Source organism: Thunnus albacares, chromosome 7 (genome assembly GCF_914725855.1).
Source record: "Thunnus albacares chromosome 7, fThuAlb1.1, whole genome shotgun sequence".
Lineage (NCBI taxonomy): Eukaryota > Metazoa > Chordata > Actinopteri > Scombriformes > Scombridae > Thunnus > Thunnus albacares.
Window position 1 is genome coordinate 22,788,902 of NC_058112.1, and position 18,541 is coordinate 22,807,442.

At 38.8% G+C, this 18,541-nt stretch overlaps 1 protein-coding gene across 1 annotated transcript; it reads right to left on the reverse strand.

Moving 5' to 3' along the window:
• Positions 1 to 391: 391 nt before the first annotated feature.
• Positions 392 to 11,315, reverse strand: LOC122986352 (neuroepithelial cell-transforming gene 1 protein-like). Its single transcript, XM_044357570.1, has 12 exons — positions 11,015 to 11,315; positions 8,591 to 8,657; positions 8,335 to 8,394; positions 6,876 to 6,983; positions 6,610 to 6,777; positions 6,432 to 6,494; positions 6,232 to 6,328; positions 6,037 to 6,113; positions 4,977 to 5,234; positions 4,584 to 4,754; positions 4,305 to 4,491; positions 392 to 1,369 (listed from the first exon to the last, which is right to left on the reverse strand). The coding sequence occupies exons 1-12, from the start codon at positions 11,125 to 11,127 to the stop codon at positions 1,038 to 1,040; spliced, it is 1,701 nt and encodes a 566-aa protein (XP_044213505.1). The 5' UTR covers positions 11,128 to 11,315; the 3' UTR covers positions 392 to 1,037.
• Positions 11,316 to 18,541: the final 7,226 nt, after the last annotated feature.

The window sequence follows — 18,541 nt, forward strand, 5'->3', positions numbered from 1 at the left end:
GGGTATAAACTTCATAAGAACTTCACACAGAGTAAAATATGAGTTTGTATTCTCACTTTAAATAAGAATTGATGAATAAAGTGAGGTTTTTACTGTATATCCAATAAAATGAGTACCTCTTTAAAAGAACTTACCGCCTTTGCAATTGTATTTTTTTTTGAGAAAAGTAAGAAACAACATTTAGGAGAAGTTCTTTTGAACACACTAAATGTAAAAAATAGCACATTTCTGAGTTCCTCTCAGCTTCTGTTTGCTGGACAGATGTTGCAACACGTTATCGAACAGCTCTGTCAGCAGTAAAAGGAAGTGGCTGAGTGGTCAAAGTACAACTGAGAGGATGTGTGTGTGTGTGTTGCAACATAATCTCACAGTTAATCATACTCAAGACTCATTCAAAGTACAAACTAAATGTTTTATTTTTTCTGAGTAACATCTTTCCACTGTTTCCACTGAATACATCCAGATCATTTTGACATGTTTTTACCTTATCGTTTCTGTGGTCAGTGTTCTCACTTGTTGCTCGTTATCTTGATCTTTATTTTTAGACTTCTCACGCTTAACTGCTTCCTGCACAGTTTGACAGTTGAGACTCAATCTCCCAGCGTCTTGATCCCTTATCTTGGCACAGATACCGCACACGTGAAAACTGCATATATGATATTATGATTACAGCAAAAAAAAAAGAAAGAAGAAAAAGCATTTAAACTGGAAAACTGATGAAACAAAATCTGAATAGCGACAAGTGGTATAAAGTTGACACATAAAACACTAATTCCACACATATTTCGCTGGTGTAAACATACATTTCAGTCACAATGACACACACACTTTTTTTTGTAAACTAATTACACCATTTAAATGAGATAAGACTAAAGTTGGACAAACATTTGGACGGAAATGATTGGAAAGGCTTTTTCAGTGCAGCTACAAAAATAAAGCAAAAGCACTAAAATAGTGGTTTCATTGAAAAATAATTGACTGACAGACCCATGTGACCAGACAGGAAACATGCTGTTCACACGTGGTTGTCTGAATGTCTACACTCCAGTCTCCTTCCTCTTTAGAGAGCCTTGAAACCTCTGGTCCAGTCTGGTTTTAGAGAGCGTCTGAGGCCTGAGTTTGGGGCCCAAGACCGGCGGACAGTTCTCGTCTGTCTCTTCTTCATAGACGGTGGGTGAGACAGTGGAGGAGCGGCGCTTGGCTTTGACAGCTTCTCCCTGCTGGACTCTTGGTGGAGCCCCCTGTTGTTGGGCCATCGCGGTGCGTAGGCAGTTGAGCCACTGCTGCTTGTGGTAGACGTCATTGACATGCAGTGTGTGGGACTGGCCATGGGAGGGATCCATAGAGCTCACACGGAAAACATTCTTAGCTAGAAAAAGACAGAAATCAAAAAGACAAAACAAGTTGGACAGGATCTCAGAAGACTGCAAAGTCTTGAATACATGAATCCAGTTTTAATGGATCCTCCAAAAACAGTTTATTTCCTCAAACCATCAGGATTGTGAACTCTGAGGGCCCTGAGCCAGGAAACCATGGAGAGCTGGATAGGGCGCCACTGCTCAGCCTTGCAGCCAATTTTTCCCAGTGGTCACTTGCTGTATTGCAGTGAAACCCCCCCACCCGCTGCCCAAAAACCATTTTCCCCATAGACCACCACTGTTAGAGAGACGTCTGTAAAACTGTTGACAGGACACCTCGAACTGCAAACAAGGTCTTGACTTTATTATAAATTTTTGATCCATGGAGGTTTTATATTTGTAAAACTTGCTTCAAGTCAAGAAAGGTGATTTAAAAATATGTGACATCATCACAATGTAAAGTCTATTGGCTGAGCGGGAACTCGTGGACGGGCCAGTGGGCCGCACAACACGGAAACTACAAACTTTTTTGATGTATGCGCCAGCCGAGCAATTCTCATTGGACTGAGTGGACGCCATTTTTGGTCTGGTATCCAGCTCTTATATTACATCCATGTAGGAAACACACACTGTCCTACCTCCCAGACTCCAACCAAAAATACTAACATATTCTTTCTACATAGTGTTTATTTTAACTCCCTCTTTTGCACATTAAGGCCATTTGTCAGCACAATAATTTTAATTTAACAGTGAATTCAAACCTGCTTATGGGATTTTTTTGGCCACTTGGGGGCAGCAGAAACAAGCTGTGAACATATTGCTGACATATAATCACCATATAAAGTTCATATGGGGAACTTCTCAGCAGACAGTGTCTTAATCACACATCCAGCAGATATGAAGCAACATTCATTTGGAGTCGTGTTTGTTGCCGAACCTTTTCAGTCCGTGTCCCCGCCTGAGTACCTCAGGCTACAACTCACTCAAATCCTAACTATCGTTTTTAATCTTGTTTTGATCTTATTTTTTCTTTTCCCCTCATTATTTTACTGTTTCTTTCTGTGTTGTACTTTTAAATACTTCTTGTAATCTAATAATTTCAGCATTTTTACCCTTTGCTCTGTTGGTTTTTATTGTTAAACACTCTGTATCTCTGTTTGGAAAAGTGCTGTATAAATAAAGATATCATGTTTCAGGCACCTGATGAATGTAAGTCCAACATTCACCCTGCTTTTAGCTCTGTTTTGCCGTCCACCAACACTTGAGGGAAACATCTGGCTCTTTAGCTGCTAAATGCTCCTCTGTGTTCGCCTGCTAGCTGCTTACTTTGTCTGTCTGCCGTTTGGTACCAGGCAGCGTCAGGGGGTTTTTAGGGCTTTTTTGGGGTTGAAAACAGCTGCTTGTTGTGGGTGAAAAATGAGCCAAAACCGTAAAGTTTATAGAGCTGTAACACTTTATAGAGCTGAAGGGAACTGTAGAGTCAGTGATATTTATCTGTGGGCTCACCATCACAAACAATCCCTTTTACATACATGTATGGATATTTGGTCCACTGTAAATTAGTTCACATACAGTAGTTTTACTTTCTTTAGTGAGAAAGAGGTGCAGTTTAGCCCATCCTCTATAGCCCACTTATTATAAGAGAAAAAATCTGCTGTTTTTGTCGTCTTTTGCTCAGTCTTCACTGGATGTCCTGTGGCGTGCATGTGACAAATAAAAATACTAATAAAGTGGTTAGTCAAGGGACACTGTGACTGTATTAAAAGTGTGCAAACTGGGTCAAAAACCTTACGTCATGGACAAACAAATGGGTTTGTGTGGGTGCCATTATGTGTCCATATTGCTTTAAATGCCCTGCGCCCACACAGGACGTTGGGTGGAGCTATGCTGGAAACTGCATGTACAAATAAGAATGATAATAATGTAAGCTGTGCCAACCTGACAGATGAAACAAGAGCAACAGGAAAGAGAGAGAGGTGTCAATCAAGGACAGCTTGTAGACACCAACACTGACATGTGAAGAGGTCTAATCAGCAACATCACTGAAAACAGCTTTGTGGCTGGATTACTGCTGTTTCGATGCTTTATGTGATGATCATAGTGTGCCCACAACATGTATTATAAATCTGAAAATGTAGCTGAGTATACAATTTCAGTTAAACATCCTGTGAACCGCCGCTGCACAATGAATATAGAGGAAACACTGGTACAGTCAAGATGGCAGCAAAGTTAACAGAAGAGGGGATTTATTCATTTTGTATTTATTCATTTTGTTTCGTGCCTAACTTTAGGTGGATCATAACATATCGGGTATGGAATTAGTCAGCAGATGCTCCAGTTCAAGATGAGACCAAACTTATCTATGGATGTCTGTTTCTGAGTCACAACAAAGGCCAAAATGTGGCCTGCAACAGACTAGATAAAGCTTGTTTTTAGCCGATTGCTGGAAATGCCTTTTGCTATGTTGTAACTCATATCATAAAATGGTGAGGACTGCTGAAACTGCTGAAAGACGAAAGTCTAAGTTTTACTATAGGCTCATAAGGAATGGTGTTATAAAATAGGTTTTTCAAAAATCATCAATCACGACAACACAACCAGAGGTCATTGAGCATCATAAATGTAAACACATGCACACACACGACCAAACACATGATCCACTCCAAGCTTACACCTGGCAGAGATAATTATACACAATTTCCAAATCAGGGCTGTTAGTTTTCAATTAATCTTTTAGTCTATAAAAAGTCAGAAAATAGAAAAATTCCCATCACACTTTCCCAGAGTCAAAGGTGATGTCTTCAAATATATCAAATGCACAAAGATATAAAGAGAGAAAAGTAGCAAATCTTCACATCTGAAAAGGTGAAACCAGTGAAAACAATCAAAGTTGTTGTCAATTAACTGGTGACAAAGTACAACTGTAGCCACTACAACTCATCTTACCTTTCTCTCCATTGGTGAAAGCCCCTCTGAAGGATCCCCCCATTCGGATCTCTCCATCCTGCAGGTCCTCTAGAGCCAAGTCCCGAACTGGGATGGGCTGTCGATACACCTGGAAGCAGCTCCTGTCATTTCGAGTCACCGGTCGGGTCAGAACCAGCAGCTCAGAGAAGAGGAACACATGCAACCTCTGCAAAGTTACATATTAAAGGTCATTTTCATACAACAGATAGTTTACTACATGTGGAAGCTAAAGATGAGGAGAGTAATCCTAATTCTTACCGAGCCGCTCTTGTTCCTCAGCTCACCGTGACACAGGAGGACCTTACAGTTGTCTATGAGAGGGTCCCGCTGCTTTTCATCCAGGTACTCCAGTTTGTCTATATAATACTGGCACTCTGACTCCCCTTTCCTCACGTTGATATCAGACAGAATTCCCTGGATTATAGTGATCTGGATAATAAAAGTAGGACTGTTATCAGTTGGCAATTTGGCTGAACACCAACAAACAAGCCTGAATAACAACTGAAATGTGCTATTACCAAAAAATGAAGGTGTATTACTGTTGATAAATTCATGTTATAGGCTTGCAGTCGTGTAATTTATCAGATTTCACAGCTAAATATAAGCAAAAACAGTTCATAATTGCAAAAGTGTGTAACATAGATAACATACAGCTCTCTCCAGACTAGCTACGTCTGGGTGATCAGGAGGAGTGTGTCTGAGGATCTCTCGCAGCAGCAGCGGGTATTTCACCAAGCGTGAACGCGGGATGTCTAGGAAGCTCCAGAGGTCCAGTTTCCTGCTGAAGGGCGATTCCAAGCATCGCTGCAGGAAGTCCTGGACCCGTCTATCCTGTTTTTTCTGGTCCAGCAGGGCTTTGGCTGCAAGCTGATTGCTGCAGTAGTCTTTGTAAGCGTTCAGACCAGGCAGCTGAAAAGACACAATAACAGTTTTTACATGCAATAATGTTCTGATATGTAACAGCGTTTGAAGATCCACTTTCTCGATTAGTCGTTCGGTCTACAGAATGTCAGAAAATGGTGAAAAATGTCACTGTTTCTGTGTGGGAAATTATTGTATGAATATGTATAAATGCTTGTGTGAACTTGTGAAGGGTTAAAATGCTTAGTGATAGTCGTAGAAAATCATGTTTGTGTGTCTCAACAGTATGTTCCTGTGTGAAAAGGAAACAAAGAACATCTGTTTATTCTGAAACGGATCCTGCCATGTCTGTTTGGGTATAATCATGCAGACACCAGTCACAACAACTCTTACAGGTTGGTGTGAAACAGATTAAGAAGATTTCACCCTGTTGTTCAGGTCTCACTTCCTCTACAGCAGCTCATACGTCAGTATCGAGTGTGAGTGTGCCAGACTGCACATCAAAGAAAGTGTGACAATACTATAGAGAGTTGTCTCTTTCCTGTCAGGTGCAAGACATTTCCCAAAGCCTTGTTTTGGAATATCAAATATCTTGTTTTGTCCGACAAACTGTCCACAAATCAAAGATATTCTGTTTATGATCACAGAAGAGTAAAGAAACCAAAAAATATTCACATTTAAGAAGCTGGAACTGGAGAATTTTGACTTTTTTTTTCTTAAAAATGACTCAAAACGACTAATTATCAAAATAGTTGGCAATTTTTTGTTGATCGACTAATCGATGAATCATTGCAGCTCTACTTCAAGTAAACATCCACTTAGTGTATTCTGAGTGTGCTATCATACATACCCAGTCTATTACTATCCGTCCAATCTGAGCTACTGTTCCATCAGGGCCGGTTCCCTCAGTCAGCTTCATCAATAAGTCTAAAGAGAACAAAAAAAAAAAAGAAGCACACGCACAGTCAGAAACACATTTAAGGAAGGAAACATAACAGGAAACAATTAGTGCAGTTTCACTTCTAAAAAGGCAGTGATTACTCACCCTCATGTAAGGGGATGTACGCATCCAGATCCCCAAAAATATGAGCCAGTTCCTCCTCTGTCATGATGGAAAGCTTCAGCATGGGATCGTGGTATGCCTGAACGTAAGCGAAGCAACAGTGTGAATGCAAAAACCACGTCGACAAAGGGAGGATTCATGTTTTGATTTCTTTGGGATCATTTTCAAACCAATTCTCTAACCTTTCGTGCAAGTTGGAGATCTTCAATGAGATCTTGTTCTCCCCTGTAAAGCTCATGAATCGCCTGGAGAATAAATGTTACATACAAGAGAAACAATAACAGGAGAAGTTAGATTTTCTGCTCTCTGCACTTTTTTTGGGCTCAGTGTAATCAATACTTATAAAAGATTCAAATGCACCTCTTGTCTCTTGATCTCTTTGGCGGAGAACGAGCTCTTCTGATGAACATCCAGCGTCTCCGACCACAGCGTGCTGTTTCTGCGTTTAGTGGGTGTTGGACCTGCTGCCTTGCTGCTGCCTTTGAGGGACGTCCCGGGTGACTTGCCATCACCACGTAACGACATCGACTGGAAACAAAAAGTTTAATTATTTTATGATCAAAACACAAAGTTTGCATATAGTTTGTAGAGTCTGTCATGGAAAACAAGTACAACATTTATGCTACCTGGATAGTTTGGCCAAAGCGTCGCACTGCTCCGTTCTTTGAAGGAGATATTAAGTTGACCAGGGATGAAACTTTGACCATCGGTCGTACACGCTTGTTGTTGGGTTCCTGGGAATCAAGGAAATAAACTGTCTTCATTTCCACTCGATTGTAATACGGTAACACTGCAGGGGTGGAAGAATACCTTGAACACTGTTGTATACTAGCCCCAAGCCCCTCATGAATTAGCAAACACAGAGGTGCTCTAAACCGTTTCAGGGGAGGCTCAGTGAATGGAAGTGAAAAAATATTACATTAGTTATCAAAAGGAGATCACACAGAATAGCTTAAATGTGTGTGATTTGGATAAAAGAGATAGTTCAGAGATACAGAAGTTTTGGGGAATTTTACTGCTTTTCCTACTTTCCCAGAGTCAGAAACTAATAAATGCCTTAAGACAGACTTTTTAATGTATTTGGTGTAGTCAGAACTTACGTCAAACGGCAATATCAGGCTATGTTGGCTCAACTATTGAGTGTCTATGGGATCAAATAACAATCATGAGCCCACAGGCATCCAGGAATTGAAACTAAGCAAGTAAACCAAGAGGGAGCACCTTTGTCTGAGGGGAGGCCCACAGTCTCAGACTTTGAACACCCCTGTTGTAAAAGATAATTAACCTGCAATGTTTGAAAATCACAGTAACCGTTGTTCTGATATTTCCAGAATCCACAAAGACTCTTCTGACCATCGAGATGATTAAATATTCAGTCTGCTTAATAATAAAAAAAGATCTTTAACACATTTCACAAGTTGTTTTTTATCGTGCATTGGACAGAAATGTTTTATCCAGATGGCGAGGGAAGAAATTACCGTCAGTAAACCCTCAGGGTTCTTCAAACATCGCTGGTTAATTAACTTTTAAAGAAACCGATGGTTTCCTCTGTGATCCAAAGCTATGCTAATACATTAGAGGCACAAACTGGGGCCAATTGTAGACTGTGGTTTCAATACAAGGCTTTCTGTTACACTTTGTAATTAACGTTTTTAACAACTATGTTCTTTCAACTCCTGTCAAAAAGCAAAAGTTCTGTACCTGCAGAGATTATATGATGTTTCTACTTTTTCCTTATGTTGTTATGATTATTATTAATATTATTATTAATATTATGTACAATATTTTAAATATTGAACAGCACTGCTTTTGTTATATTGATTGAACCATTAATTTCATCATCTATGGCATAATGTGGCTGATTTTCTTTCACCATTATTTCCTCAGACAGACACTGTTTATGTTAGTGTCTAAGGCATAGTGGGATTATCCTGAGCTCCTAACACACCCATGGTGCACCCATGGCTGTCTGTGGCGAGGAACTGCGTCACGCAGAGGGATTAAAGTTTCTTGTTAGGACACATTCAAGGGTGCTGCACTAGACTTGCACCCAACGGACAGACAGTAAGCTGCCCTAACTCTCACCTTGAGGTCAAAACTGGACAGGCTGACTGTGTCATCGTCCTTCTCTTTGCGTTTTCTCTTCTGTAACAACACAACAACACACACGTTACTTTTACAGGTCTGATGAGAGTTCAGACAATACATATGTAGCAGCATCTCTAATATAAATGTAATGATATGATGAATGACGACATGCAATTGCAAGTATTAATTATAGAAGTCACATGTATGGCTCGTGACAGTCATGTTTAACGTGATGTTTTCAACATGAACTCACTAAACTGAAGTCCCATGGTGTCCCCGGAGTAAGAAACGTGAAGGAGCTGCCTCTCTGCATTGGAGGTCTAAAGGAAACCAAAGGAAAAAAGTTATGGTTGTGCACAGTGAAAACAAGTGTATATAGTTGTGGTTTGGCTTATTCTACAGTCAAATTAATCAAAGAGAAGCAAGTAGAGAGAAACTGAATTATTGTTTTTATTACTTTACTCCTAAACTGGGAATGCATCACAGCTCTGGTAGTTATATGCATACTTTTTGTGCCATTTTTGTCCAAGCTGCTGTTATGTTTCAAATGTGTCAAATGCTGTTGGTGATAACTGATGGATCTTAATATTTAAAACCATATAAGGAGCTGATCTGCTCTCTGCTGCTGCAGAAAATAAAGTCACTTAAGGTGACAAAACAATGCTGCTACAGAGAGTTACAGTGTCTTCCTCGGAAGGAGCGACATCCTGTCAAGGCCAAGTTGATCTGAACACACTGCTGCACAACCTACTAGATGTAATGCAGCCTTCAAGTCATGTTGGAAATAACAGAATCATGAGTATAGAAAAAGGATCCAAAAAAAATTATGAATATAACTACTAAAGTTGCATTTTTCTGTAAGATACAAGTCGATGGGATGTGATTTTTAGGTGGCAGAGTTCATGTCATCATGTAAACAGAGTAGTAGGGCTGCAACTAACAGTTATTTTAATTACTGATTAATCTGTTGATTATTTTCTTGATTAATTTGATCTATAAAATGTCGACCACTGTTTCCAAAAGCCCAAGATACAACCTAAAATGTCTTGTTTTGTCCTGACCAACAGTCCACAAACCCAAAGATATTCAGTTTATTATCATAGAAGACTAAAGAAACCAGAGAATATTCACATCTGAGAAGCTGGAACCAGAAAATTTGGGCGTTTTTCTAGAAAAAAATGACTCAAAACAATGAATTAATTATCAAAATAGTTGGTGATTAATTTTTTTTTGATCGACTCATCGTTTCATCTCTACAAAGTAATATTTACATGCTAATATTCATGTAGGTTAACATGTACCTACATTATTGTTTGGTACATTGTGATTATAAATTACTACTTCACGAGAATGCAGTGAGATATTTGAGGCCAATACAAATATAAAGTAATTTCTCAACTATGTCTACGGATATTAATATTGTCTGCAAGTACACATGCAGGTGCAGCACAGGTTGAACTATGAGGACGAGCCTATTTATAGGACACTGAAAAAACATATTGTATTGTGTTGCTATGCAGACTGTTGCATTTAAGTGCCAATGACAACTCCCCAGATACCCAGTGTTTGCATTACAAACAATACTGAACTGATAAAGACTGTAAGGGCCAATATTAATAGTATGCTGATCTAAGTTACACTACCGTTGATTCGACAGCTGAAATGAATCAATGAATCATATAATCAACAGAAAGTCTTGATAAACAATTAATTTCCTAAATCAAGCAAAAATGCCAAATAGTCAATGGTTTCAGCTTCTTAAATGTGAGAATTTGCCACTTTCATTAGTCAACAGATTATCTTTGGGTTTTACTATTGGTTTAGCGCTGCAACAATTAGTTGATTAATCAATTAGTTGCCAACTTTTAAATTAATCGCCAACTATTTTGGTAATTGATTCATTGTTTTGGGGCATTTTTAAGAAAAAAAATCCTCCAATTTCTCCAGGTCCAATTTCTCAAATGTGTATTTTCTGATAATAAACAAGACATTTGAAGACGTCACCTTCACCTCTGGTAAACAGTGATCAACATTTTTCACCATTTTCTGACAATTCATAAACCAACTAATCAATTAATCAAGAAAACAATCAACAGATGAATTGATAATGACAATAGTCGTTAGTTACAGCCTTTTGTTGGTTGAACAAAACAATAAATATGATGTATTTTGGTTTTGCTCTGGGAAAGTTATGATGGCCAGTATTCACTATTTTTTGACATTTTATAGAATTTGTCAATTAATTGAGAAAATTGTTGACAGATGAATTGATAAAGAAAATTATCATTACATGAAGCTCTAATTGGGTCTGTCTTCACTCTTAGTTTTTCTTGTTGTCATCACTAATTTAACAATAACAATGCAATCATACAATAAATGAAAGCCTTTATTACATGAGTGTTTTCTCTGCTGATCTCTAAAAAATCCAGACAGCTAAAACAGATATTTCTTACGTTATCTTATCTTGTTACGGTTTCAAATGAAATGCTGCAGATTAAAGCATGACACGAAATTTTATGTTTACCGAGGTGCACTTGAAGGCATCATATGCCAGTTACCAGCCCTGCATTGTCACAGTTGGCTAACTGCAGCGCGAAAAGTCGTATTATATCTCCAAACAGAGCTTCAAAATGAATAATCACATATAATAAAACGTTATTTCGACATATATACGAACTTTTTGGAGTTGTTTCTCCGGAGAGTTTGAGGAGAAGGCTCGGCGGCGCTGATGGATGTCCTCTTCTTTTTGTTTCCCACCGTCCTCCCACTAACTTCCTCATTTTCTTCCATTTTGCACGAGGCTTCGTCTTGAAATCAGTTACACCGAGACGAGGATAGACTTTAGCGAACAAAAGACAAAGTTCAGATGTACGAAAACTGGTCCGATGTGTACAAAGAAAGTAGGAGATCGATGACAACAGAAGAACAAACACACACACACTACGGCGGAAGTTTGAATATGGCGGATTCTTGGAAATGGACCAATCAGGAGAGAGCTCAGAGCTCTGCTGCTAGGATACCATGAGGTGGGAGGAGCCAGAGAGACCTTGAATGTAGCTGATGATGAAAAACAGGTTTATGTTACGTTCAAGATTCATTTCTATCGTGAAAATTTCTTTATTAAAATGTTGCATGAATATATTCACAGGTAGATGCCGTTAACAGTTAATTTGAACATACTATAATAATGTTGAAATACTTTAAACACAACTAGTCTACAGATTATTTCCCCTGAACCCCTCTCCAAACCACCTCACCCCCATCCCAATCTCCAAAAACCTCCCACCTATCCAATACATCCATGCATCTACCCCACCACCCCCAGCCAGTGGTAGAGAGTTACTAAGTACATTTACTTCAGTACAATTTTAAGGGTACTTATACTTTACTTGAGTATTTTCATTTGATGCTACTTTATATTTCCACTCCACTACATTTCAGGGGGAAATACTGCACTTTCTACTCCACTACATTTATTTTTAGTTACTTTTCAGATGAAGATTTTGCAAAATGGATAATCTAACAAGTTTTTAAAATACAACCCGTTAAAGATGAAACCAGTGGTTTTCAACCTTTTTGACTTTTGACGTCTTACAAAAAGCAGTATGTAGTCGGGGTCACATTTCAGATGTCTATGAGTTGTTAATAGCTCCACCAAATATTGATTTTTCCCTCTAAACGTCTCACATGGTTTCATTTCAATAAATGTTCAAATGATCCAATATTTCACCAAAATTCCAAGTCCAAAAACTGAAAACAGGTTTGTGTATCAGAACTTTGTTTTTTCTTTTCTCTCCCATTAATCATCTCACGACCCCTCAGATTTATCTGGTGACCCTTTGGAGGGCCCCGACCCCTAGGTTGGGAACCACAGGACTAAACCAGTCAAGTGACTAAGTGAATCTACTTAGTTACTTTCCACCATTAATAACCACACATACCACCTCTGGTGTGTTAATCTTGCATTAATCATATAATATTGATTCCAGTGTTCTTTGTGTTCTACTTACAGGCCTACAGGTCAATAACAACCAGCCTGCAACCTTGTCACAATTTAACCTGTTTACTGTGTGTTTGTATGTATATATCTATTTTCATTCCTGCTTTACATATTTCAATATGACTGAATTTGTTTAGCTTTGCTGTCTTTGTTTTTTTCTGTATGTGTCTACCTCTTCATTTGTTTTCTTTCCAGTGTGTCTAAATATTTTGAGAGTCACTAGTTGGTCAATAATAATAAAGATTTTGATTCTGAGTTTGAGTCTAATAATACAGCTGTCGTGTGTAACCTGCTTTGTGCATTAGGTCTACAACTAAACATTATTTTCATTATTAATTAACCTGTTGATTTGATTTTTTTCTTAATTAATATGTTAATTGTTTAGTCTATAAACATCAGAAAATAATAAAAAATGCCCATCTAAGTTACCAAAGTGACGTCTTCAAATGTCTTGTTTCGTCCAACTAGAAGCTGAAACCAGAGGTTTTTGGATTTTTTGTAAATGACTCAAAAGAATTAATCAATTATTAAAATAGTTGCCAATTAATGTTCTGTTGGTGGACTAATCAATTAATTGACTAATTGTTGTAGCTCTAATGTGCATTGTAGAAGATGGATCCTCGAGGGCAACAGTGTGCACATACAATCCACAGACTGGGAGGAAGTGGCTTAAATTGGCCATGAATACCAGTGTTTGCCTAAAGGGTTAGAGAAGCAAGCTCGTGATTGGAAGGTCATCGGTTCAATCCCTGAACTGGCAGGATAATTCTGGGTGGGAAAAGTGAAAAAGCAGCACTTGCCCCTCCCTCATTACCACCACTGGAGGTGCCCTTGTGCAAGACCCTTAACCCAAACTGCTCCAGTGAAGCTGCTCAGTGGCCGGCAGATCAGTCTGTGGTTGTAATGTGTAACTGTGTGAATGTGATCAATAAATTCCTGCAAAAGAGAGGCTTTCTCTCAGTGAAACCTCTCTGAATAATAAAGGGTTAAAAAAAAACTAGAGGACTGAAGTGAGGAAGAAGAATAAACATATACAGAGAAAATAAAATTTCACTATGTAAAACGTCTCATTGAATAGATAGACTAGTTTGAGCTCAGAGTCGGAGATGTAAATATTATGAAAATGAACATCAGCATTCAGAGTTTTTTTCAACAGATGCATGTTGCTTTTAACAAATACTCTAAACCTCAGACACTATTTTCATTTCCATGTAAAGGCACACAATGAAAAATTTCCAACATATGGATGAAATAGTTTCTAATTCCCTCTAAATTTCATCTAAGTAATAAATCATATGAGGATCATGATTAGATTTGATCAGTACACCGTTTGACCGTCCTTTAAGGGACAACCCAACCATCAGTCAAGCAGGACCCTACAGCTGTGTCCTTCATGAGCACATCATCGTCTCATCTGTTCCACTTCAATCAGGATACCTGTCGGTCACATGATATACGGCGTCTGACATCACCGCTGTAGTACCTTCATAACATTATGGACAAAATGTACTCTGACTTCATGCGGATGGCTCGCAGTTGTGAGAAGAAGCCTCAATATTTGTTGCAACACAGGTTAAGTGTTGTCTGAGTGAAAACAATCCCACAAAGTCCATTTAGTAGCTGTTCTGGAGCTTTCAATCATAATGTACGATCTTCCTTTCAGTCCAGTTATCCTGCTGGAATTGTAAATGTTTAAATATCTATCTTGAGATCCGTTTAGCAGCTGTTCCGGTGCTTTTGACCGTATACAATCTCAACTTTCAAGCCAACATGGATGAGAAGCACTTAAAGTGCCTGGAAAAATGGAAATTTTCAGTTTTATGATTGTTGGGCAAAGTCCGTTTTTCTGAGGACAATCGTGTTATATGATTGAAAGCAAACAGCTACTAAATGGACCTTGTGGTGTGATTGTTTTCAAGGTGAAGAATGAATTTTAAATCTCCACTTGAATATATGTTTCATGAGTTCTTTATTTGCTCCATTGACACAACAGGTGACGAGACTTTTAGACATTTCTCATACAAACAATCAAAAGATCAAACATATTTAACTTCGAGAGATTATTTGTGCCATCAACAATTGAGTAAGGTGATTTTGATTTCAGATGGAGTGAGTCTTAAAAAGAAATAAAGCGTCATCTCCAGGTTCAACAGGGTTCAGATGAATGTAACGTGAACATACAGTAGCTGCACTGAGAAGCTTTATTGTGATAAATGTTTCTTACTGCTGGGACATTTACTCAGGACACAAGAAAAACTTTGTATGATCTTACAATTTTATTACCACAAAATGCAGGTAAAAGTCAGTATTTTAGAAATATGTAAAGTATGTTACATACACTCACTTGTTTTAATAAAATCTAATGCCATCAGGTGTTACCAGACGTTCAAAATGCTTCAAACAACATCAAGCACAGGAATGTACAGTACATGTATATTTGAGGCTATAAGGGGCACAAAGAAGGGAAAAGTAACTATAACGAGAAGCAGGACAGCAGCTGTGACCAGTTTAGTGGATAAAGCAGCACAGGGAGTACAGTAATTTACACAAACATGACCTACTTTTTGGCTCACAAGAAGAACATATCATATTTCAGTTTATTCATGTACAGCGTCTGTACACGCTGATAGTCCACCTCCCAGAACACTGATTTCATATGGTGCTAGAGACTGGGTACAAACATCTACGTCACCAGATGAAATCAGTTTCTGAGTGCAGTACTTCACTCAACAACAGGCTTAAACCTGCAGCACAGTACATGTTGGATACAGAAAAAAAGGATGCTTGATATTGTGGGAGGAAATGTGTCATGTCTCCTGTTACTAACTGGATGCAGAGTGAAGTCAAAAGTTGCTGTTGCTGCCGTCCTGTGTATTTTCTCCTCTCCCTGCTGGATGGCGATTCTACAAACGAACAGCAGAGGGTGTGGTCATATTGCAAGTCATAGACAAAGTAGTGACCCTGCAATGATGGAAAAAAAATTTAAAGTGAAGCTCATGAAGTTTAAAAGAGATATTTCTGTAGAGGCAGTGTCAGCAAAGCTTGCAGGAAACTCCCGGGTGTCTCTTGGTACTCCACCTACCTGGGTCAGCATGCAGCGCCGGAGCCAAACTCATCACAAACATCATGATAAACACTGGTTTCAGACTGAAATTATACTGCACACATCAAGATACATCAAAAAGATAAAGCTGTGCTGTTAATTTGGTACTTTTAGCATTAATAAAGGTGTTTTTTAAGTTCCCGCACACCAACACAGGTGTTTCCAAATACTGTTTAGACAACTTGCCAGGTTGAAATTGGTGGTATAAACTATATGTACTTATAAAAATGATAACAGGGTAAATTGTCTCACCTTAAATCAAGTCCAGTTTTTTTGTACACACCCACACAGTCTAAAAGGCAAAGTCTAATCAGGTAACAAAAGTGAAAACACCTGTGTCGGTGGATTATGGGAGCTTAGCGGCTTTAAAGGAATTGTTTTGATATTTTGGGAAAAATGCGTCTTCGCTTTCTTGCTCTGACTTGCATGAGCATATTGGTACCACTCTTATATCTGCTAAATATGAAGCTACAGCCAGCAGCCAATTAGCCTAGCTTAGCATAAAAAGTGGAAACAGGAGGAAACAGCTTGCCCGCCGCTATCCAAAGGTAACAAAATCTACCTTTCAATTTGTTTATCCTCTATTTCTCCTCTCTCTTCGACTCTACCTGCTGCTGTTACATTGCATCACCTGTTGTTTCCTATGACATTTCTATGTTTTCATATAAAGGAAGTGATTTTTATAGACATAGGTGACACCATAACACCTATTTTGACCTGTGTTTAACCTTATAGACTAACTGAGCGGAGGATTTGTCCTTGGTAAGATGTCCTTTTCTCCATCACTTTCTGTTCTTAAAGGAAAAGTTTGACATTTTTTGACTTTGATTGTACTTATTCGCTTTCTTGTTGAGAGTTAGATACCACCCGGAAAACCACAATATGTTATTTACACTTCGGTTTTTGTACAAGTTAAACAAATATGTGTTAATTATTGAGCTTTAGAGGTGATGTAACCAGATTTTTTAACCTTTGGACAGAGTTGAGCTAGCTGCTTCCACTTTTTCCAATCTTTATGCTATGTTAAGCTAACCAGTTCCTGACTGTAGCTTAAACAGACAAATATAGGAGGAGTGGTATTGATCTATTCAGGTAACTCTCAGCAAGAAAGCTAATAATTGTCTTCAATAAAATATCAAACTGTTCTTACAAAGGTAGAAGTTGATGGAGAAAACTGAGAATGAATTGACTCGGAGGCCGGTTGGACAACTGAATGCCTCTCTCTCATTGCAGGACAGCGTCATCAGTCATCATCTTACAAGGACAAATCCTCCATTATGGTTCATCTATAAGGTTAAACACCAGTCAACAAAGGGTGTCATGACATTGCTGGCGTCTATAAAGTACTGCGTTCAAATGAAAAAATTGAAATGTGATGGGAAACAACTGAGAACGGGATGAAACAGCAGCAGGTCGACTAGATAAGAGAGGAGAATTTAGGTAAAACATTGCATTGTGGTTCTTTCTGAGCTATAGAAAGACCTGAGATTGTTGATATTACATGCGCAACATAAAGGTCTAACAGGTCTAGCAGGTCTAAAAATAATGCTTCCACATAGGAGCTGTGACTCATGTTTGTTCCCAGATGGCTTCATTTGAACAGGAGCTGAAAGGGGCTGAAGGTTTATCATATGGACGCTCTGTTCACCACATCTTCTCTTCCACTTCCTTTCTACCACATTCACGGGCCAAATCTCACCAAAATGAATATAAATCCAACACGCAGAGGCATAAAAGAAACTGAATAACGAATGTTTTCATTCACGGAAAAGATTTGTTTCAGTGCCACATCACACAAAAACAACACTGGATGAGTTAAGAGAAGGGAAATTAAATTCTGTCCACTGTTGGCAAATAGTCTGCATCACAAAAACTGGGATGATGAGTGAGCTGCAGCTAAATGACCCCAGGATGCATCCAAAGAGAAGGGTAAGTCATCAATATGTCTCTCATTGTTACAATATTTTTGTCTTGTGTCATCAAGCAGCCGAGAATTCAGAGTGAGTCAGTCAGTCATCACCCAGTTATGAGGAAGAGAAGTCAGCGGTGACTCGTGGACGAGGAGGATATGATGATTGTAACGTATCGTTCCCCTGAGCTTATACTGAAAGGTGGTGTGTCTCTGGTTGCAGCTTCATGTTCGTACTGAAGTGAATGCTCCCCGGCATGCTTAAGTGAGTTCACACGTAGGGCAGAGCGGAGCAATTATCCTTAATGACGGAAGGTATAACCCCATGAATATGTGCAATCATGTGATCAGGAGGCAGAAAGAGGGAAAGCGGAGAATCAGTGAATCAGGTGATAGAGGTGTATTCCTGTAGAAATGTCTCCTATTCATCATGACATGAATACGAAAGGCTTGTTGATCTAACCAAAAGCAGAACTGACATTTCGGTTCCTGAGTATCGACTGAAGAATTTGCTCAGTTGGAAGTTCAAGCACATGAGGGCAGCATGAGTCAGCCACACCTTAGGGAGACATCAAGTGATTATCTGAAACAGTCACTGCAGCAGATTCAAATCATTCTTTGAATCATGCCGGGATGATCTACTTCCAAAGAAAAGTGCTTTTTTGCTCATGTAATGACAGAAAAATATCAGTTTCATTTATGAGGTCCTGAATCCTTCAGGTTAAAGTAATAATTCAATACTTTGGAAAATATGCTTAAAGGCTCCCTCTCCAAGAATTTGATGAGAAGAATGATATAACTCTCATAACTCACACTTCCAAAACCCACAAATAACACATTATACCTTGTTTGTTTAATCTGCACAAAGAGAGAAGTGCAAAAGGACAAATTGTGGTTTTACGAGGGGGGAGGGGGGTCATGTGCCAGACTATTTCTTGGCTGCACGTCAGTGACTTCCTTGAGTTTTGTTGTCACCATGAGGTGCTGGTAGGTAGATTTTGTTTCACCTCCTTCTAGTCTTCTTGCTGCTGGCTGTAGCTTCATATTTAAGAGAAGAAATAGAGACTGGTATCAATCTTCTCATCTAACTCTTGGCAAGAAGGCGAATAAGCTTTAAAGGATAAGGCTTTTCAATATTTTTCTTATTGTCAATCTCATGTGCAGAGCCAAACCAACAATAAAATGATTTTAC